Here is a 23,785-nt window from a genome sequence, read left to right on the forward strand (position 1 = left end):
GAGATTTTAGGCATTTAATGGTGCAAGATTAGTAACCTCAAGAGCTGAGCTTCACATTCTCATATGACAGGGTTTTAGGCAGTAAAATCTTGTTTTACGACGTGTGATGAAACAGGCCAGGATGTTTTTTACAATAAATTATCTCCCTCCTCTTCACCACCTTTGTCCAATACACTTGACCCCCATTAAAGTAATTAGCCGGTGAGTGATCACTGACAGGATTGATGATGTAGCTCTGCTCTGTACAATGCCTTCAGGACCTTCATCACTTCCATGCAGTGTCGTCCTCATCAAACTGCTGATCTGTGGCATTCACTGGAAGTACAAAACAAAACAATTCATCTCAGTGTCTGAGCTTCAAAATAAAACTATCATCAGTTATTTCCATTAACTGTTTGCAGTACGTGCATTTCATCACCAGAGGGCAGTGTTATATAGAATACGATGAGACAACTGTCATAACTGCTGTAAACGGTGATGTTGAGTGTTTAGGCCACATGACCCACAATTGTGGGTGTGTTGTGATAATTATGGGTGCGTCAACATTAACTGATGATTACACTGATGATTAGGACTGTGTACTGTTTGACGTTAACTGTTTTAAATGTAACACATTCTCAATGATACAAAACAAATGCAAGTAAACATTAAAATGTCACTTTTATAGCTAAATGTAAAATTCTGTGAATATTATAATGTCATATTACTAATGTTTTGGGATATTTTCTAACATAGCTGGTTAAGGCTAAGCTGAACATTTTTCACATGTAAGCCATGAGATGAACTCCTCTGAGTTTGATAATGAAATGGCATGAGCATTAAAATTAGTCCTTCTTTCACTCTGCCACTGTCTGCATTGATGTACAGCTAAAACAAAACAAGTTAAGACTGAAATTTTTTTTATAAAATCACAAGCAGGAGTTTACGATGACTTCCAAAGGTAGCAATATTTCTCACTGTGCAGCGCTGCACTGATTGAACAAACAGTCACAACAATGGTGTTAAGCAATAAGATCAAGGAAGGGCGAATGGCCCCCATGGCATTACCCAATAACATGAGGCATTAACAATTAAAATACACAATAACGACACTATTCTAAATAAAATATCATAAATTACTCTCAGTCAGTGTCAGAACCACCACTACCATTTTCATCTTCATCTTCAATCAGCTGATCTTCTAATTATTTTCAGTTCAGGAGCAGGGGCACGGGTGGTGTAGTGGTTAGCACTCTCGCCTTGCAGCAAGAAGACCCGGGTTTGAGCCCTGGTTGGAACAAGGGCCTTTCTGCACGGAGTTTGCATGTTCTCCCCGTGTGTGCGTGGGTTCTCTCCGGGTACTCCGGCTTCCTCCCACAGTCCAAAAACATGCAATGTGGGGATTAGGTAAATTGGACACTCTAAATTGACCGTAGGAGTGAGTGTGAGAGTGAATGGTTGTTTGTCTCTATCTGATGCCGTTATTTCTCGTAGACAGTTTTCCCTTCTGAATGTAAGCATCCTTGCAGGTTTGCACCCTTCTCCTGCCCTGTCTATGTCTGGCACAGCAGCAGATGTGTTCATGCCTGCAGGAGCAGAGAGGTGGTATAATTACTTCAGCTCTTCTCACTCACCCAGCCACTTTCTCTTTTCCACTCTCTTCCCCTGCCCGTTTTTCTCTCAGTGTGAGAAGTGCTTGAGGTTACGGACCACATGCTCAGTTAAAAGCAGGTCACCACCTGTGTTGATTGATCTTATTCAGAGAGTGACATTCTGCTCTCTGGTTTTATCTAAAGCTCCATGGATGCTCTAACTGACCTGGAGTTTTTCCTCATTTGTCCACAGCCTCACAGGGCCTCTTCTGGATTAATCTTTGTATCTTTGTCTGATGATCCCCTCTGACACACTGTCAAGCCTTTGCTCTTTTACCTCCTCACTGTGCTACCATATATCTGTAATCACTTCCTCCATCTCTTCTCTGTGTTGTGTCATCCTTGACTCTGTGACCTCAGTGTATTTGAAATAAACAGAGACAAACCCATAAAACGTTGATTGAATGCTTCAGACAGATAGAGTTGGAAACCTTTTTTCTTTAACATCAGTTCTCTATATGTTTCTCCGTCTTTAATGATGATTCATATTTCTATCATACAGCCATCACTACCAAATAGTCTCCAGTACATAACACAACTGCAGATGGGGCACAGTAGTTTGAGATGTTTCTGTTTTGTCAGCAGTGCCATACTGTTGATTAGCTCTGTGCACAAGGGGGTGTGATGGGCAATCCATTAATCTATGGAACCTAATAACAAATTGATTAGACAGAGAGGATCCCGAGGCATATACTCACCTTTGGTTCCCCTAAGCCCCCTTTTGCCCACTGCTTTGAAAATTAATTCTGGATGATGGGTCTTTTTTTCTGCAAAAACAGCCTAAATAAATCTAATAATGCAGTAAGTAAAACTGTTAAAAATAAAATGCTGTCTTTACTTAGTGCAGTTGTTGATTTTTGAATGTGGTGTTGTAGGCACATAAATAGCATGGCTGATGCATAACTATTTTTGGTTCAAGCATACTGACTCACACTGAAAATAAATAAATATCTATAAATCCGATCTATGCTTCATATAATGTAAGCAGACGATGTTGTGTCTGTGACATGAATAAGATAGGCTAGTGTATTAGCAGTGTTGTCATTTGTGCATATCAGTCAATTATATCGTTTAATTATATCAGTGCTCGGTTGCCATGGTGCTTGGCTGCAGTTTCCCGGATGTAGTGTAACTCCCGTGCAACATGGCGTCGAGAAAGTGAGACTTCGGCTAATGTCACACAGTTTGCTCAAAGTTGACCCGTTGCAGCGCTTCTAACCGGAGGAAAGTTGTTTTCCACATCGCAGTGGAAGCAACATTGAGTTGTACTTGGAGCTTCGGGGTAAGTAATCTTAATGCCTTTAAACACTGTAGTTCAGGCGTGTGGTCAGCAGGTTGTGGCGCTTGTGTACTCTCCGGTTAGCTGCTAACGGTGGCTAATGTTAGCTGCTTTCAGGTCCAGTTAGACTGGGTTTGAAAAGACACAACAGAGAGTGTCTCTTGTGGGACCCGTGATAGTGTGTTAGTGTGTTAGTGTGTGTGTGTGTGTGTGTGTGTGAGAGAGAAGAAAACCCACATAGTGACATGAAAAGCCTGTTGTTTTCTATGTGTGGGAAAGTTAGAAGGTGTTAGAGATGAGTCACTTGTTAAAGTTGTTGAACAATTAAAAAGCTCAGGTCACACTGACCAAGTTAATTTTACGCTCGCTGATCGATTTAATGCTAAATCCAAAATATAACTGGTTAATGTTAACATTAGTTGTGCTTTTCTGTGCGACAGTTTTCATGAAACTCCGCGAACATTATCTTGTTGGTATTTCTCTTTGAGTGCTATCGTATTGCACCTTTACCGGAAAGTGTAACCGGCTCTTGTGAATCTCAAACATCCTGGATTTTCATTTTCACCCATGAAAGAGGAACGGGGTTGTGTGTCTCAGCCTTGTGCTTTCTGGGCAGACTGGCAGTAAATTAAAGTTGCTGTTTCTGGTCCCTGACCCCACTTAAAACATTGAACATCATTTCCCCTCATCCTTGTATAGTGTATGTGCAGTGAGTACACAACTGATTATTTGGCTAGTCGAAATTTTGCCAACTTTTGATAACCACAGATGCAGACAATTTTAATAATCTGCCGAATTATTATTTATCTATATTTACACATTTTATGAATCCAAATCCACTAAAGTTAAAAGAAGTTAAAAGAACCAAGACCTAGTAGGCCTGAAATAGATTAATCTGTCAATAATTATAATTATAGTATTATAATATTAAAATAATAAAAATAATTTAAGATTAACCGAGTAATCGCTTAGTCCATAAAATGTCGAGCAGTGTTTCTCAAACCTGTAAATTATAATGTTCTCAAATGTCTTGTTTTGTCCACAAACCAAGAATTATTCAGTTCTAGTGATTTCTTTGTTATATGGAGCAAAGAAACCAGAAAATATTAACGTTTAAGAAGCTGAAAATCAGTGTATGTGTGTATATATATATATATTTGTATAAACATATGTATATATGTGTATATGCATGTGTGTGTGTGTATATATATATATGTGTATATATATACATACATATATATATATATATATATATATATATATATATATATATATATATATATACACATATACATACACCAGTGCAAGAGTATATATACAGTATATATAACTTAGACACTCAGAAAAAACTCAAACTGATTAATCGATTATCAAAATAATTGAAAGTTGATTAATTCTCAAACTGTTTCAGCCCTACATGTATCTTAACTTTAGTTCATATACATTCTGTGTGTCATTTGTTATTATTAACTTATACTTTTGTCATATGTAGGAAAGAAAGACAATCGGAAGTAAATATCAGGATATAAAACTAAAATCATCATCATATGTCATTCACTGGCTGCCATGATTTCAGCATTGGCATAGACCATAGAAAAAAACCACATTGACATCTGGTACAAATAAATGAACAAAAATGTACTCTGAGTAAAAGTACTGCATTTGTTACAGCCCACCATTATGTATGTGTGTGTTACTTTTAAGGCTTTAATATTTAAAATAAAGAGTTTGCAAGTAACTTACTTAGTCAGCACTGTTGTGTGAATAGTGCTGGGCAAACTACACATTCCTGAGATGCCAGAGCCGAAAGGAGGGGGTCACTCTTCTTCCTCATATACACACCGTAACCCGGCACTCCTATCAATGTACAAACCAAGGCTGCATAATGCTCTGCAAGATATTCAGAAAACATAACTGTATGAGGAAGTAACACTAGGTGTTGGTGTGAGAAACAATCGAGAGCACAACCCAACAGTTGCTGATCAGCATCTGCAGCTTTCAGCCCTAAAAAGATGTTGTGATGTAAGGGAGATATGAGGAACAAGGCTCCTCATTGGTGAAATTCTTATTTTAGTTGAGGTTCAAATGTGACTATGTGCCAACAGAAGGCAATAACATTACTTACTTAATTAGGTATTAGTACTTCATTAGTTCCACCTGGTTCTGTGTTAGTTCCACAAATTGGAAATTTTCCAAAAAGAAATTTCAAATATATAAAAAAAAATGTTTAAATGGCTCAACACTTCATTTTGACACCATGAGGTTCTTGGGGCTCTTTATCTTTTATAATCTCCTAATCTCTATCTGATTGTTGAAAAGTAGCTGCTGGTCTTGAACCCAGGAACTCTTGTTTGTTAACCAACTAAATCCTACACTTTTTTGCACCTTTGCACTCCAATGAGCAGGTATAGTTGGGATTTTTGAATCCAGATGAGCTTGCTTAAAAAACAAGATTCCTTTTGCCAGTAGTTCTTCACTTAACTCAAAATATTGAACGTTGTCCCAAGTTATAAAAAGTAAGGTTCACTGAAAACATTTAGGTAAAAACTGGAAGATGAATGAATGCCTCAAATTTCACTGGAAAGATTGCCTAATACTGCATAGCTACCAAAAATGTAGATGTAGAGAAGTAGGTGAAGAAGAAATTGTGTGTTAATTTGGTCTTGTATTACCACTAATACCAATCACAGCTGAGCATTTACCTGGGGGTAAATGCAGATTAAACACATTCCCACTGGTTAAAAACCTGTTGAAACCCAGGATTTAACAGTGGGAACGGGGTATAAGCAACATCTAACCCAAACCCTTTCTTCAATATTGTGAGTAATTTTTGGGGGTGTGTCTAGTACTTTGTGAATTATAAATGCTTTAATTGGTAAATTAACATGAGGCTACATATGCTGTGTGTTAAACAACTTTTCTCCAAGGGCATGTGATGTTTTGCAATAAAGTGTGCTTCAAGCAATATTCTTGTTTTTCTCTCATTCAGACAGGAGGCTTCAATTAGCTTGCTGCACCCTTCCCTGCTCTAGTAACAGTAGTAACAGGGAGCAGATCTGTGGTACCCTGGAGGCTAGAATAGAGCTGAATGAAGAAGGCTTTCTCCTGTAAACAGTTCAGTTGGTTATCAAAAAAGACTGTGGTTCAGATGACAAAAATATATATCAGGTGTAATAAAAAAATAATAATTACACAACCCTTCCCTGATGATTTTAGAGAGTTTAATTTCACCGTTTCAAAAGCTGGTCTGTGTACTATGTTCAGGTGGCCACAATGATTAATATTGAAGCTAAAATCTGATGAGGAAACTGACCATGTTAGAGAAGCCATATTCAGGAAGCACACTCTTTAGCATGAAGGTACTCACCAAAGCAGATGTGGTGGTTTCAACACATTTTGGTAACTTGCATTTAAGAGCTGGAGGGATGTTATCATAAGTTTGATGTGAGATGACCTTAGGGTCAACCAGAGAGGGAGTGCGATAGACAAACACAGCTGCTATTGAAACTGCTCCCAGAATTTTTCAGTCACAGCTTTAGAATACATATATATATATATATATATATATATATATATATATATATATATTCTTTCTTTTTTTTAACTCACACCAACAACTAGTTTGTACTTTTCCACCTTTTGTCCTTCTTTGTTTCATTTTATACTGTAGGTAATGAGTAAAGATAGAAACATTAAGTATGTTATATCTTCAGATTTCAGATTTCACTGGTATTGGTTTAAAAAGAAAGGGATAGATTTTGTGGTCATGTTCATGATACAGAGAGAGAGACAGAAAGAGCAAGCAAGCATGAACGAGCAAAGATGAAAGTGGACTTGTTTAGTTTGCAGGTAGGTGTGGGTCCTTTTGGACAATCCAGAGAGAGTGAAGGGTGGAGGCTGGGTGTTGAGCCAAAACTCGGCTGGATTCTGCTAAAAACACAGCCCAATAAGAGCTCTGCATAGAGAAAACAGTTGAAGGGCAATAAAAGTAAAAACTCACCTCAGTTCAGGACTAAACATTTCGCCCAATAGAGCTATAAGAATTTAATGAATGGTCTTTTCTTTCATTCTCTGTTTCTTGTGTTCTTATGTTCAGTTTTTGTCTGGTTATTTACTTGATTTCTTTATTTTTCTTTGACAAACTATTCAGTATATATCAAACATATACAGTTACATTTTTATAAGTTTTGATGTTGACATTGAATTCAGCTAACAAAACCCCCTGAAATGTACCTGGAGACAGAGGACCAAGCTTAGTTGACTGGAAATGGATTAAATAAGCCCTGTGTAGGGGAGAGAGAGGAATGAAAACACTGAGGATCATATCGGGCTATACATGATGATTCTTCCCTGTTACGGGTTTATTGCCTTAGAGGACCAAAATCCTCTCAGGAATGACTGTGGTGGCCAACATCAACACAACCCTCTAGGTGCCTAGGCAAGAACACTGTATGAATTAAAAAAATGATAATATCTGACCTACTTTATGGACTTAAGTTCAACAGCCAATGGAGGTGTAGTGTTGATATTTAGCCAGTTACCATTCAGTGTAGTCCTTTTATTTGAAGTAAATAAATCAGTGTGCAAAACATCAGCAGAAACTCAAATATATAACTTGTATTTTTCTATAGACTGTATAATAAATGGAAGTCGACTTCCAGGTTTGTCCTGAAGCCGAATATATATTAAATAGCCACTAAGTTTTACTGTCATAGCTGATTAATGTTTTGACATAAATGATAAATCACAACATCAATCATCACATAATGAAAGTTCAAATTAGTTTTCACTGCTGATAATAGATTTACCCAGTAGTGGAATCTAGTGTTGTGTCAACTGCTTCCCTCTGTGTGTCTTTCTTTGGACCCTGGAACAGTGAGGAGTTTTATTCTTGTGTTTACATGTTTGAATTTCAGCTGAAAAAATATCAAGCTCAGGCCTGCAACTCCACAGTGATATAGAGGTTCCACACACACAAGCACACACACACAAAAACAGGATCGGGCAGTGATTTTTCTTAAGACATTGCATTGACTTCCATTCATTTGGACAGCCTAAAAATAGTGCTATTACTGACCTTACCCATAAACAGTCAATGCCCAACTCTAACCTTAACCTAACCACATTTTGGCACACATTAGTACCACTGGACTTGTCAAGGTCAGTGTTTATATTTGGATAGGTCCTAAAGGGGTAGTAAACATGCACAAGTGCACCCAAAACATTCTCAATAGAGACAGTTCTGGATGTTGGCTGTATTGACCTCAGTTGTTGTGTAGTATTGATGTTATAGTGGCAGATGAAACAAAGGGTAAAATGCTTTTTGTTTGTTTGCTTTCTCTCATAAGATTCTGGATGATGCATGCTGGTCTTTTGTTACTGTATTGTCTGCCTGTCAGTAGATAAAATACATATTAAAGTATATAAAATGTAATTATATGTATATTTTTGCCATGACAATATGTGAATGATCAATAATTGTCACGTAGTTGCTGGAACTGTGATTACTGATCACTTTCCTCAACAATGTTTTCACAGCCTATGTGCTATTTAGCACCAGAACACAATTTCTTACCTCCACTGTGTCTCTGGTTTGAATATCATCACAGTCACGCTATTTTTGGCAGAACATCTTGCACAAAGTTATTCTCAGACCACATGGTGAAGTGATGACTGGCCGCACTAATGACAGGGAAGATTGATGTAAAGTTTGCCTTCTTCACAACAACATTATCTAATGTTCTCTGTTTTTGCTATCCTTCGGGTGGTGCTACAGCTGCTGAATGTGTTTGATCTTTAACATGAACATTGCACAATCGTATGTGTAAAGTAAATAGCTGAGAACATTGTTACGTGTCACCTGACTGTCAACTGGAATCGAAGTTAGACCTCAGACATGCACTGAACACCAGAGATTGTCTGGAGAGGCTGTAACAGTCACTTAGTAGCATTGTACCTTCTCCTGCAAATTCTAGAGAATATGTGAACACACTTCTTCAGATATTATCTGGAGTTCATGTCTGGAAATGGGAATTAGAATCAGAATACTTTTATTATCCCGAAGGAAATTGTTTTGTTACAGTTGCTCCATATCAGACTCAGTAAGTACCAGAAAGAGCACACAAGTTAAAAATTAAATATTAAAAAAGAAATTAAGCTTAAAATTAAATAAATAAAAATAGCACGTACATTGGATGTAACATTTTGCTGACACTTTATGACACTGAAACTACTTGGTGGTCAGTGAATTGTTGTTCCAGCCATTGCATGTAACACAGAACTCAGAACCTTTGCTAGAATGATTTTTCTTTTTTGAGAAGTTGTGTTAATTCTCATAGAGTACAGTAAATGTTTAGTTATCCATTACTTTGTATCCTCCACCAGTCTGTCTGTAAATAATTTTTTGTATTTTTGTGAGGAGAGTAATACCATCGCACTTGAACTTGTTGGCAGCTCATGCACCTGTTCCTGTGAACTTGACAAAAATGTTTCCGTCCTAGACTGTATCAGTGGAGGGGAAACTAGGTTCTGTGCAGTGTGTGTGAGAGAGGGCTGAAATATGTCTAAGCTAGCCTGTGTGTTCTATGTAGCGCTCTCTCTCTCTCTCTGCTGCCTTTATCGTTGACCTTTCCACATTCCACAACCTGCATCTGGAAGTCAACCCTTATTGGCTGCCACACTGCGAGCTTTGTTTGAACTCAGCCTTGGGATTGGCAGGTTTGTGTGTTTCTGGCTCTGATATGTTGAGTGGATCTGTTGCTGCTGTATTTTTACTCTTCAAAGAATGTCAACAAGCTTTCCCTTGTTGAAGCGTATACATTTTACTCTCTCTGGAAGTGTATATGATAATAATATAATAATAATTAAATATTATAGACATATTTCACAGCAGTATTAAGTTGACTTTGATGTAAGAATGTTATTATAAACAGATCTGATATGATCTGATATGCCTCTGATGAATGTGAACGTAAATGAAGACTCAGCAACAGGTTTATTCATTCAGGCACTGATTCCTTTACAGATCAGTGACATTACTTCAATAAGTTAAGATCATTTAATTATGAAGCCACCCACAGTGACAAATATTCAATGTGTGTGTCAACATTTTCAGTTTCCTTTCCCTGGTTTAATTTGACATGTGATAAAGAGCTGTTTACATCAGCAACATTCCCAGCAACCAGACAGGAACAAAGTCAGTGTGATTAAAACACCAGTGAGCCTGACAACTCCTCGATCATAGTTGCCTAAAATTCTTTTTTGATGATGATGTATTTTGCAATGGCCTTGACTTGCTAACTTTGTGACTTTGGTGATGAATCTGTTTGTGAGCTGGCAGACATGACATTTCACAATATCAGATCAGATTGTTACAATTAGACATAATTTGAGTCATACTGTTATTAGACGGAAGCAAACAACACTTTGAGAGTTAAATTGCTTGAGATGCCAACTTAATAAATAGCGTATCAGTATGATATTCATTTATTTTTTGATATGCTTTGATATGATAATATGCCCCTGACAGAAAAAAAATCATACATATTTACACAGATTTTACAGAATATAATCCATCACCATCGCTACAAAAAAACCAAAAACAGGTTACAGATATTTCAGAAAAAGTGAAATTTCAGAAATAAAAGGCACATCTGGAATCAGTATGTTTCCATGCAGTAACAACTAAACTGTTCTATTGGACTTCTATTTGTGAGCACCCATTGACTTGGTTATGTATTATGAAAGTCCAGTTCTAGCACAATAATTCTGTTTTGTCTAATGTCATGTAAACGTACTGATTGTTTCTCTGGTTTTGCACAAAATATGCTCCATGTTATCAGCCCCAAACACTGGCAAAAAAAAAAACCTTGGTGGTGGTTAATAATGCTGTGAAACCACTGGGACAGCGCACACTTCTGCCTAGGTCACTCAGTTCTCCACTGTCAATACACGGCCCTATCTTGCAAGGCTAACAAATATTATTACAAATAGTGAATCTTTATTTGTAACCACATCACCATTGGAATATTATCTTCCTTGAGCCATTACCTACATCTCCAGAAAATATCTACTTTACTTTTTGAGTTTTGCTGTTCAAAAGCAGACAAACATAAGCTCTTTGGTGGAGGAAATAATTTAAGTAGCCAGAGCCACATCACCTGCCAGGTAACAAGACACACCTGTGAAGACAGGTTCGTAGTGTGTAAAATACAGCGGGAAAGTGTAGAAACGTTGCTTATAACTGTATACATACATACATTTTAATGGGACATGCGGTTAACAGACCCTTGGTCACCCCCCCTGTCTCTCTCACACGCTATCTCTCTCACTTGCTCTCTCTGGGTGACGTCATGATACTGGGCCGCTCTTTTGCTGAAACCATAGGAATGCGACACACTTTGTATAATGCTCAAAGCTCTGCTGTGCCGCGTTGTCTGTATGTGTATGTACCCGTGCAACCTCCGTTAACGCCGAATTGCCGAAATCTCCGTTGTCGTTTCGTGTTTTTATGGGGAAATAACGACGCTTCTGACGCGTGAACTAAGTTTTCATATCCTCGCGGAAACAGCGCCGGCGGTGCAGTCTGTCTTTTTCCTCTTTCGTCCTCCGCTGCGCTTCCCAACATGAGATCAGGTGGATAGTGTGTGAATATGTCGCTGTACCTGGAACTAAAAGTGAGTATTCACCGACAAATTTCACCCTCGCTTCTATCACTGTGTTGTATAGCTAACAAGTTAAAAGTTTAAACTTCTGCTGCGTCCGTGCTGCGTTTGCGGGTTGAGAGAGAGATAATATGGGCCACCAAAAACACACGTTGTTGTTGTTGAAAACTCCCTGTTCGGATAAAGTGTAAGACAGAAAAAACCCCATAATAACGATAAGTAACGTTTGCCTGGTGTGATTTGTGCAGCGAACCGAACGAGGGGTATTTGTTTGACGCAGACAGGCAGCCTTGTTGAAACGCTGGGAACTGACTGACAGTGAATTCTCCTCCTCCCTCCTCTTCTTCACCATCAAACCTCTCACTGACCCACTGCTGTCAGACAGCTGCTGGACTCAGCTGTCCAGGTCATGTGTCTCTCTGTGCACAAATGTTGGTGACACATGGACACAATGTGCTGAACAAATTCTGGAAGTGATTTGTTTTTATAAATGCAGTGATGTTGTGTTTTGAACGCAGTAGGAAGTTGGACATTGCTGTGAAACGAGTTAGTTTCCTTTGTTTTATTTTATTGTGTTATAGCTGTGTAACATGATATCGTACTCTACTCTGAGATTATCACTGGTTGATATTTTGCCTCCAAATTTGAGGGTATTCAGTTTAATCTCTGGTGTCATTGTAGACTGTACTACTGACGTAGTTCTTTGTCTGACTGATTTATTTTGAAAGTTGTTTTTACATCCATTAATTAAAACTGGTGAAACACACATTGATTAAAGTCTGTCGAATTGTTAATCTCCTCACTCTGTTTTTTTCTTGTAACTATCAGGCTGCTGTCTAATATCAAAGTGAATTAAGCTTTAATTTATAATAAATGAAGGAATAAAAAACTTTTAACATTAACTTGTCATTGTGACATTAAAACTGACTCATCTTTTAGCACAAAGAAAATGCACTATTCTGTAACCAAAACAATTAATACAATAGGTTTCACCCATTATGTTTTTCAGACAGGAGAGCTTATTACAACACAACACAACATGGCTCCCAGTGTCAGCTGGTGATTGAAAAATGTTAGGGGGTGTATTTTAATGAAAAGAAAAAAAGCACTACACGAATCAAAAGAAAAAAACAGCTGACTGAAGTGGTGGGTGATCGATTAAAGATCAGACATGATGATCACTGTTCGGAGGTGTGAGAGGGAGGGAGAGAGACATGAAAAGAAAGAGAGAGACACACATGGAAAATAATGTGTCCATGCTGGTGCGTCTTTACCACCCTCACCAAGCAATAATACACAAGGGACAAAAAAAGCTGTCTGACTCTTTAAAATGTAATTTTATTAATATGTTTAATATTTCATTAATATCTTAATGTAACTTGTTGATACCTCAAGTTTATCAGATGAGGGATGTGCTTCAGTAAATCTCTTGTCTCTATAAGTTAAAGTCATGGATATTACCCAGTAGAGTAACCTTTTGTTAATATAGGGAGACAGTTTCAGATCAGTGGGTTGACTTAGGGCTGGTCCTTGGTTATTATCGTATTTTTAGAACTGAGCTTATGTATGCAGAGAGTTATTTACAATCATTTCTTCCAAATGTTAACATATAGACTATGACATTTGTAGTCCTACCTTGTGGTTATCATATAAGAGATAAATCCATTGAAAGTGCAGTGTTTACATCAGTCCTTTAAGAGGCTGGGTCAGGATGGTGGCATATTTTCTTCCTTGGTCACCTTGCAGATTTTCTGTAGCCTTTTACTTAAGATTTGTGTGTACATGTATGAAATATCATGCATCATATTAAGTTGTGAAATTGTAAAGTCAAGCATATACAATACATATACTCATGGCAATGGTTGTTTTACCTGTTCAACATTGTACTAGGTATAAAATAGCAGTAAATTATCTGAAATGTTATCTTATGCACAAATGTGCTCTTTATATTGTGAACTGGGTTGCTGTAGTATGTTGTCTTTCAAAGCTATGTCTACAGATCTAATTATAAAAAGAGAAACCCTGGATTACACAAAGTATCGTAGATGTAGTGCAGTCCTCTGTTTTGACAAGCTGGTGTGCAACGCAGCACTATGTTTAACCAGTAGCATAAGATATCATTGTAATATAGCACATTATTCTTTAGTTAGATTTCAGATTTCACAATGCAAACATCAGCTATCACCTTGTCAGCTATCATGAGAACATAAGGGTGTTAATATGCTGGTTGTAATACTTGTGTTCCCATGACATGCAACTTCATTGACCAGTTCATAGCCAGCCAAGCAGTTCTGTATCTTAACTGCCTCATCAACTGTAATAGTAGACAGACGTAAGAAGAAGGAACACTACATGTAGCATGGTTGCTGAAGCTGTCACACATGCAGTGTGAACTGGCTGATGCTCGCTTTAGCAGACAGGAGCCCCAAGGTCGCAGTGTACGGTATGTTTGCACAGCACTTAATGAATCAGGGAAACATTGGGAAGTGTTGTCCTTTGTGTTTGTGGTTTGCAGTAGTGTGAGAACAAGCCATTAATTGTCACTACTGAGTCAGCACCACCGACCTAATGCAAGAACACCACAAAAACAATGACAAACTGAATACTGTGACTTAATCTATCTTGCTTTTTAAATCTATGTGTCTGTGTTTTGTCTTGCTGATGAGCTAATATTGGTGTATATGTTTTTAAAAAAAAATACCCAATTATAATGTAACTTTGTGTGCTCCACCAGCTGCTTTGTCAGGTTACCAGTCATTGTTTAGAGGCTATTTATTGTCACATTTCTGGATGTTTTTGGCTGTAACATTTTGAAATGTCACTCTTATAGTTGCATAAAAAAGGGAGTTTAATTAGCAACACTTAGCCTTGGAATTATAATTATTTTAACTGTTATATAATTATCATTGATTAAATGTGTTCAGAGGTTAAGAATCAGTTCAGTATGTATTCTGTTATGAGTATTCTGAACTTGTTATACAGGTAGTAGCATAATCAGTGTTTTGTGTGGAAGGGATATCTCAACATAAAGAGCTAGACTGGCTGATATAAGTTCTCAGTCATACTCATTACGCAATCTGTTAAGTTAGTTGATTAGGTTTATTTGCCTTTTGACAAGTCTAAGTAGTCAGATAAAAGCATAATCAGTGGTTAAAATCATATTTGAAATCAATAACGGTTTATTTTGACTTTTGAAGTGTGTTGACATTGCTCCTCTCAAACCCTGGAAGTTATGGGAGGTATGTCTCAGTGGAGCTGCAGACATAAAATCATTAGAGTGGCTGTAGGAAATGTGTTGTGCACACTCTTTGTCTTTGCTGATTTCTTTCAGACTCAAAATGCATTTAATAAATCCATGGTCCTTGTCAGGGATCTGGCTTCTATTCAGAACAGATTCATATCCAAATGCACCATTACAGTTGAAGCATTCTGTTGTGGCTAATGGTAACTTTCTAAGTGTGGACCACCCATGTACAATACTTGAATCAGACCAGAGGACAGCAGTTTCATCCAGAACTCATCAGCTTGGCTCTGGCACCCTGACTGGACAGGCTTTCTCACTGTTTAGCCAGGCATACATGAGCCGCAGTGGAGCAATACCACGAGAGCGGGTGGGGGGACTTTGGAAGAGAGAGGGGGAAAATGGGAGAAGGGTGGGGGACTCTTAAAATTGGAAGGAGTGCAGAGAAAGAGGGTGAGATTGAGGGAAAAGGTGGGGTTAGAAGGACTTTGGAGAAGACTTGGGCGGGGGAGAGAAGATGATGAGAGAGTGATGGATTTTGAGTGGGAGGGAGGGAAAAACACAAGGAAACTATAACTACGATAATTTTTGCAAGAGCGCATAAACATTGTTTGAGTGGGTGGCAGGGTGCAGCAGTAAACCTCTGTTCAGCTCTCTATAAGATTTTAATGCCTGCAGTAATTTCCCATGTACTGTTCTAATTTATAGGACAGTGACTCTTAACTCTACAATCGTTAAGCGTTGAGCTTTCTGTGTGGACATTTGAGACTGTGTGGGACAACAACGACATTTAAATGGCTTAATGTTTCCTTTCATTCCTTTAAAAAAGAGGATGGTCCTTAGTACATTATGCTACTTCTCTGTAATCAAACTCTTTACCAAATACATCATTTGTGTGTATGCAGCCAGAGCTGTTGGTCTATTCATTTTGTCCACATGTTTCTATTTAAATCACCTCACCATTTCATAGATGCATTAAATTTAACATATATTCTAGTATTCATGAAGAGCAGTCATCTGTTGCTTCTGTTCACCTGTCCGGTTCAGGGAGGCCACCAATCACTTTCCTTTTGTGTGTTCCTGGACCCACCTGTTCTACTACTCTCTTCATAGTTGCTGTGGTATGGGAAAAACCATCCACTGTATTTATTGTTTATAGATTAAAACATTTGATGATATGGCTGCCACAAAATGAATGGAGTTTTCCCTCAAAATAATCTGTTTTCTGTTTTTCACTTGGCCTTCATCACATATGAATCTTATTCTTTCTTGGCTCCGTGTGAGTGGCAGTAAAATTTTGTTTTTCACCCACACCCTTTTCACCCGAAGCTCCAAATACACTATCTTTTGCTGCAGAACAAATCTTAGCTTTTGAAAACCATGATACTACACTGAGATTTGGTGCCAGGCTGCTGTCTGCAAATATAAGACTCTCACTGTCATTCATCCCCACATGACAATTTTTCATGCTGATTTATAGTTAAAGCTCCTTGTGCGTTCAATGAGATATTATGACTTACACCATTGACTTACAGCCCACATTGGTGCTATCTTGCCAGTAGTGTATCTAATCAGAGGGTGCAACACATATTGGTTTGTTATTGTCCTATGTAGGTAATTTGATTTCTCCAGCCACCTCTTCCAGACTTCATTAATTTTGTCCTTCCTTAAGGCAGTAGTTACAATCTGTGTTCCAGAGTTTCGATGTATTGATTGATTATATCGCTGTCTCAGTTGAACACTAATGATGGGCCTGCACAGTGATTTATGTGCCTGTCTCTTGTTGTCACCAGACCCATTATGAGTGGAATGAGGCATTTATCACTTGTGCAGTAACTCGCTGTTAGGAGAAAGTTTTACTAATGTCAACAAAACCCAGAGCTGATTGCTGGGGTGAGAACCATGTTTATTCAGAGAAATGACAATGAAAATGTATCTTAATATGGATTAGGGCTGCAACTAACTAGTATTTTAATAATCCATTAATCTGTCTATTATTTAATATTAGTTGTTTGGTCCTTAAAATGTCTTGTGGTTCAATTAATAATAGACTCGATAACAGCCCTAATGTGGATCTAACTGCACAACACTGATGACTATAAAGTAGGACATTTATTCACTTGTGCACTTTGATGATACAGATTGTGTTATATCAATAGATGAACATTGGATTTGATATATGAAAGATGTTTGTGTAAAGGATGTAGGAATAAGAATATGATGTGGTTGTATTTTTTTTTTATTGACTAATATTTGGCAATATACAGTATGTGCTGTATACTTTGTTCTCATTATTTAACCCCAAGTCTAATGGAGATGATTCACCAGTAACCATCCATAAACCGCTCATAGTGCAGGTGTATTCCTACTGATACTTGTGCATCCACATGGACAGAAATTTAATATGGAGGCCCCATGTCGAAGCTATCCATGCCAAGGTGCAGCCGAGGCTCCATTTCCGGTGAAGGCTAAAAATCTTTGCCATTGCCCAGGAAGTGTAGCCACTCTCCTATTGTGCTGTATTGGAAAGCCACCTGCACAACTTTAATTTATAAGATAGAAAATAAGCTAACAATGCTGGTACACAATGCTTAAGGATATGCACTTTTCTTACATTTCAACCAATCTGAGTTTGAGATTTGTATTTTTCCTCTGCAACTACAAATATGCATGACTGTATAAGTCCAAAAATACTCAAGGTGGAGTTGGTATGCAAGATGCTATTGAACATTGTATGCCTTGCATCATCTTACTGATTTTGACCTTTCTAATAGGAAAGTGCCCTTTTAAATACAATATACTTCAAACTGAGTTTTGGACTGTATGCTTGTATTTATTCTGTTTGTTTGCTTCTTGTTTTGGCTGAATGAGTTATTGTTTGATCTTGGAGACTGATTAGATATTTTATTTCTGATATTTACAACAAAGCTTACTGTTGTGCCAAAGCAAAAATTAGGATAAAACTAAGATCTTTTTCCAAATGTAGATTGGCTGATTTGAATTTGGTCATTGTTTTTTTTTTCCTTTTGTCTTTGTGCTAAATGATAAATTCCCTTTTTGGCAAAAATTATACTGTTTGAAGTAGAGTGTTGCGTTTAATTTCTATGGTGCTGTTAAAGCTGTGTTCTTGGCAGTGAACCTCACTTTGCTCAGTGTTCCTGGGTGTGTCCCGTTAGACTTGAAATACTCCTGCTGCGAAAAAGTTAAATCCCACAGACTGTAAGCTTGGCAGTATGAGTAATGTTCTGTAACTCATGACCCACCTAGATCGCCCTCTCACTCCACTCACCTAGCCTCACACCATGTGCCAGTCCCCCTCTGATCCACATATTTTGCATGACCTTGTTTTTAGCTTCCCCTTGTTTTTTTTCATCAGTAAATGGTCTCAGTGGGAGTGGGACTTTGTGTTTGGTAGAAAATAAGAAGCAAAGACTGAAGCTGAATTTACCATGTCAGCTGCCCGCCACCCTTCAGCTGTCCAGCAGGGCCCATTTATGCTCATAACACTGTGATCACTGGCAAGGCTCTCTCTGACTCCTGGGAGTGTCTCTTTTGATATCCTCTGACAAAGCAGCAGAGTTGAAAGGAAGACCAGTGGTTTTCATGAAATGCTGAACTTGCGCAGCCTGCAGTAATTGCCAATAATGTTGATGATGGCTCTGCTCCATTCAAGTGTGAGCTGAGGAAGTCTGAGCCTTCATTAAATTTTCTTTTAAGTTTCCCTTTATCTTTTTTTCTGTCCAAAAAGGCCCATGTACATTTTTGTCGACTTCTTACATCAGTGCATGCAAGATGGTATTATGAACATTAGAAAAATGGTACGATTTAAGAAAGTATATTTACTTAGTTGCACACAGTAGTTTTCCTGTGTCGACCTATTTAGTTGCTTGTTTAAAGAGGCCATAGCCCGGAAGTGCCAATTAACACTGTGTTTGGTGTGTATCTGTGTCATTACCTCGTCTATGAAGCTCTAAAAGTCCATAACAATCAGTTCAGCCACTGGTGAGAGCGCAGGGTTTTATTGTTTTCCTGAGCTCTACAAAGCGTCAAGGCACTTCCCTTGACTAATTACGTCAGTGGCGAATCTCACCACTCCGGTAAACAGCAGCGCCTCCTAGTCTGGGGCACTAGAGTCCGGTGACATACTTTCAACCGTAGAAGAAGAAGAACTACTCTCGTTGTAGCTGCTGAGCATATCGGTTGAGAAAAATGTCCAAAAAAGGTTCAGCAACAGTAAACAATACCAGACTCTCCACAAGCTCCCCACCAATGAGCAAAGAAAAGCTCAGGGGATATCTTTCACATTTGATGCTACATTTCCCAAATACCTCCATGTATGCGGCAACCACTTCACGGAGGATTGTTACACAAATTTTGGGCAATATAAAGCAGGACACAGCACCAAACTTCACCTAAAGGAAGGAGCAGTACCAATACGTATATTACAAACCATAAAACTGTCTTTGTGTGCTTGTTCTGTCGTTTAGCATTAACGATAGTTGACTACAGGCTAAGCTACACACATTCACTCGTATTTCATTTGCATGTATGTGTGTTTATCATCTGGGTAACCACAAACATTATCCAAGCTACAGGCGTCCTGCATCAGTCTTTGTGATGGAGGTGGTTCACTTGTCACAGTGTCTTCTGACTCTGGATCAAATGTGTAAGGGATTACAGCGAGGGCTCGTGACGACGGCCTTACTCAATGTTTTGATAATTGCTAGCGGTGCATCCGCCTTTCCAGAGGGGGAGCAGCGGGTCTGAGAGCTGACGTGCCAATTACATCACTTCCAGGTAACTGGCCAATCACAAGACAGTGGGAAAGCTCTCGTTGGCTGGCCAATCACAAGTCTGTGTTCTGCGGGTGTGGTTTTGGTCTGAAACAGCACGGCTGACGAAAACGTCAGTAATTAGATATTTACATCGGCTCGTTTGCAGCGACTAGGAGGTTTTTGACTATAAAAACGACTTCATGTTTGTAAATACACCTCCATATCTCACATATAAGTGAGATAGGACCATGCTATGGCCTCTTTAGTAAGTGAAAACAGCAGCAGCTGACTGAAGTTGCCCATTAACCCTTTATGCATGCATGTGTGGTATGCTTTACATACTGTCTGCCCATATTTGCATTTTTTTATTTTAGCAATAATCCTCATCTCTTTCCTTCTACCTTCTTGCAGGTCTAGTGCTAGGCTGCAGCTACCCCAGCAACCATCATGTTTACGAAGAAGAAGAAGTCTCGTATCCAAATCTCAGCTCCATCCAACTTTGAGCATCGCGTACATACAGACTTTGATGAGCATGAGCAAAAATTTGTTGGGTTGCCCCGGCAATGGCAGTCACTCATCGAAGACACGGCCAAAAGGCCCAAACCCTTTATCGATGTTACCGTCATCACCACTGTCGAGCCACGCAAGGTTGGATGCTTAAAAATTAAATTACAAACAAATACTTTAACAGCTGCTAGATCAAGCTACATTTTGAATTTTGATTGTAGATAATATTATTATTATATATAGATTTACACAGATTGAATAGTGCAGTGCCTATACATTTAAGAAAAACAGTTATGTCAAGTTGTTAAGATGTTTTATTTTCTTTCAGAATCCTTAAGCAGATACTAAGCTTTGCCATATCAGGTCCACCCATCCTGTTGTCCACTGTTCTACTCTATTTTTCTCCAAAATCTCCAGGCAATCGTACGAGGCAACAAGATGGCAGTGGATGGCTCTCTGACCTGGCTGTTGGATGAGTTTGACACCATGTCCGTGACTCGCTCCAATTCCCTGCGACGAGGAAGTCCTCCTGTCCAACCCCGCAGGGACTCAAGCTCATCAGGAGGAGGCGGGCAGGAGAATGGAGATCCTCACCACAGATACTACTCACAGCCAGACAGAAAAGACAGGTAAGGAATTAAACTGCTTCTCCAGCCTTAAGTAATCATGTATATATCTGTCCTCTTTTCTACAGCAGCAGCATCGTGTTGCACATACGTGGGGGCATCATCATTTACGAAACAATACATAAGCACATTTGCTTGCATCACAATTATTTGTAATTATTCCATGAATCACTTTGCCTCTCAGTCACAGATCTAGACTGGAACATCAGAGTGGAGGTGAGTCCCACCAGGGTCATCGAGCAGTCCCTTCTACTCAGAGGAATGAGGGCGTCCATGGTCGGCCACAGCAGCAGCCCCGTGGCCAAGAGCCCAGCAGGGCCCACAGGGATAGACCAGGCTCTGGCCCTCCCCCTCCCCCCCACAGAGACAGAGAGCCGCGAGACAGGGACCAGGTCTAAGATTAAACTTAAAATTTTCATGTTTGTTGATGATAATATAATTGCTGTTTATTGTTATGTTTTTGGTTATATACTGCCATTCTACCAAGATTCAAGTCTGTTGGAATTGCTTGTATTGTATTATCAGCTATCCAACTCTCACCAAATTCTATCTTTTCCCATGAGCAGGTGGTTCGCAGGGATCAACCCAGTGATCAAAGGCCAAAGTCAAGCTACATGACACGGGAAGGCAGCCCACAATCTCCCAGGGACAAGAGGCCTCTCTCTGGGCCCAACATCCGTACCCCAAACATGCCAGTAACAGAGGGTGTAATAAAGACAACCCAGCAGACCACTCGGCCGTTCAACACCTACCCAAGGACAGACAGTGATGGTGGCCGCAGCCCTACAGGACAGGTAGGGACAGAAGCAAAAACAGAAACAGAAAAAGTGTCTGTTCCCAAGCAGGGCAGGCAGTCCTGTTGGAAGATATTGACTGTGAAAAACAGCAGACAGATGCAAATTGAGCCACAGGTTGATGGATGGTAGCTGTTACCACCTTGCTCTTTGTTCTCCAGGTCAGAATTAGCTGCTTATGTCCCAGTTCTCTTTTCTGGAAGCTGTTAGTCATGCATATGTGATGGTGTCAAGATTCATGCCAGGGATATGAAGACAAATAAAGAAAAACTATTCTAACTGATGATACACTTTTTGTTTTTGTTTAGTTTAGTTTTAATGTTTAGTAAATCAAAGATTTTTCCATACATATATAATAAATATACCAGACACTTCATCATCATTTTTATTCATTAAGATTTCCTTAATGAAAATTGTTATATTTCTTCTTTTATTCCAGCCTGTTCGATACCCTGAACCTTCCTCTCAAAATGGTCCTTCAAGTGGTTCAAGCAAAGGTTCTGCTAGCTCCAAACCTCCTATAAGTCATCCACATCCTCATCATACTTCCCACCCAAGCCTGGCCCCTGAGGTCTCTCAGCACCCACACACACCTCATCCGAACGTTCCGGCTCCGCGGCCCCCAGTGCCCTCTGGGCCACCTGCTTCCAGTGCACCATCCCAAGGTCGCTCACCACAGAGGGAGCCCCAAAGGGTTTCCCATGAGCAGTTCAGAGCGGCACTACAGATGGTAGTGGATCCTGGTGACCCAAGGACCTACTTGGACCACTACATTAAGATAGGGGAAGGATCCACAGGGATTGTGTGTATAGCCACAGTGAAGACCACAGGAAAGCTGGTCGCAGTGAAGAAGATGGACCTGAGGAAACAGCAGCGCAGGGAACTCCTCTTCAACGAGGTAACACTACATGATCTAGTTGATGCCATTTGGTAGACTCAGTATTTCAGAACAACTCCTGTGTCATCTCAGGAAAATGCAGTCCAGTACAACTCTATCACTAACTTTGACCTAAAAGTGATCAGTATACACTACTGTCTTTCCATCTGTTTCCGTGCCAACTTCAGGTGGTGATCATGCGGGACTATCATCATGAGAATGTGGTGGAGATGTACAACAGTTACCTGGTGGGAGATGAGCTCTGGGTTGTCATGGAGTTCCTTGAGGGAGGGGCACTCACTGACATTGTAACACACACCAGGTGAGAGAGCGAAAGAGAGGAGACAATGTATCAAGAAATATCAAGATGTCCATGTTATTTTTTGTATTTTGGCAACTTTGAATCTTTAAGGTACTAATAAACACATTTTTATTATGACTGCTCATTGATCACACTATTTTGCTAGAAATATTTCTCATGAAATTCCTCACCAACCAACAGCTTTTTCTCCCATAAGGGGGCAGTGTAACCCCACACAGAGACAACTCATCACAGTTTCTTTTTTTTTCTTTTTTAAAATTCACAACCACATGTACATCACTATTTCATACATGGACTCATCAAACCTACTATGGTGAACGGAAGTGATTAATGCAGAAACTGATAAACGGTTGTTTGAAATGTTGAAACATTGAACATTTCTTCCTCCTTTTTCAGGATGAACGAGGAGCAGATTGCCACAGTGTGTTTGTCTGTCCTGAAGGCATTGTCTGTCCTCCACACACAGGGTGTCATTCATAGAGACATAAAGAGTGACTCAATCCTCCTCACTCATGATGGCCGGGTATGTACCACACTGTCATCGAAGATTAAAGAGGTCTAAGCCATGAAATCTAGCTTTCTTTTAAAATATAAAAACAATCGACCAGTCAAAGTTAGTGTGGCTAATGCCAGACTGCATCTCAATCTCAAATCAGATTGAGTCTGAAAAGGGTGTAGTCACTTCTCAATTCCAAGAAGTGTGACCAATGGACGTTGATGAAAATGCCTCTGTACTCAGTTGGACAGACCTACAACCAATCAGACCAATGCATCCGGATGACATATGCAGACTGACGAAAAATGTATTAATTGTAGTTTTACAGGAGTAACGGCTATCTGGTAATGGTGTCTAGCAAGCATCCGTGGATATGTAATTTAGTGTTTATGACACAAATCTAAGGCCTGTAACTAACAGTCGTCATAGACAGTATTGGCCATCATGTTGGCAGTAGGTGTTCCCTCCATCCCTCCTTCTTTATGGCGATCATTGGACTAGCACCTACCCTCTCTTCTTTCATCTTTCCTCTTACCTCTATTCTTGTTGCCCTCATCCTGTGCCCTGGTGCTGA

The 23,785-nt window shown here is 39.3% G+C and overlaps 1 protein-coding gene and 1 long non-coding RNA gene across 3 annotated transcripts in view; one reads left to right on the top strand and one right to left on the bottom strand.

The window, feature by feature from the left end:
• Positions 1-4,932, bottom strand: LOC122773350. Its single transcript, XR_006360881.1, has 2 exons — positions 4,654-4,932; positions 1-315 (listed from the first exon to the last, which is right to left on the bottom strand). It is a non-coding gene; the product is annotated as an uncharacterized LOC122773350 (long non-coding RNA).
• The window catches only part of pak4 (p21 protein (Cdc42/Rac)-activated kinase 4), a 26,631-nt gene continuing 5,609 nt past the window's right edge, over positions 2,764-23,785 (top strand). Inside the window, exons 1-8 of one of the 2 annotated variants that reach the window (XM_044031969.1) lie at positions 2,764-2,913; positions 20,001-20,237; positions 20,514-20,725; positions 20,907-21,114; positions 21,289-21,516; positions 21,956-22,414; positions 22,582-22,715; positions 23,112-23,238. In XM_044031969.1, coding sequence (XP_043887904.1) covers positions 20,037-20,237; positions 20,514-20,725; positions 20,907-21,114; positions 21,289-21,516; positions 21,956-22,414; positions 22,582-22,715; positions 23,112-23,238 — 1,569 coding nt within the window. In that variant the 5' untranslated portion in view covers positions 2,764-2,913; positions 20,001-20,036. Of the gene's footprint in view, positions 2,914-11,264; positions 11,586-20,000; positions 20,238-20,513; positions 20,726-20,906; positions 21,115-21,288; positions 21,517-21,955; positions 22,415-22,581; positions 22,716-23,111; positions 23,239-23,785 lie in introns of those variants that run through there. The other variant, XM_044031970.1, reaches the window with a different exon arrangement.

This window comes from Solea senegalensis, linkage group LG8 (assembly GCF_019176455.1).
Source record: "Solea senegalensis isolate Sse05_10M linkage group LG8, IFAPA_SoseM_1, whole genome shotgun sequence".
Lineage (NCBI taxonomy): Eukaryota > Metazoa > Chordata > Actinopteri > Pleuronectiformes > Soleidae > Solea > Solea senegalensis.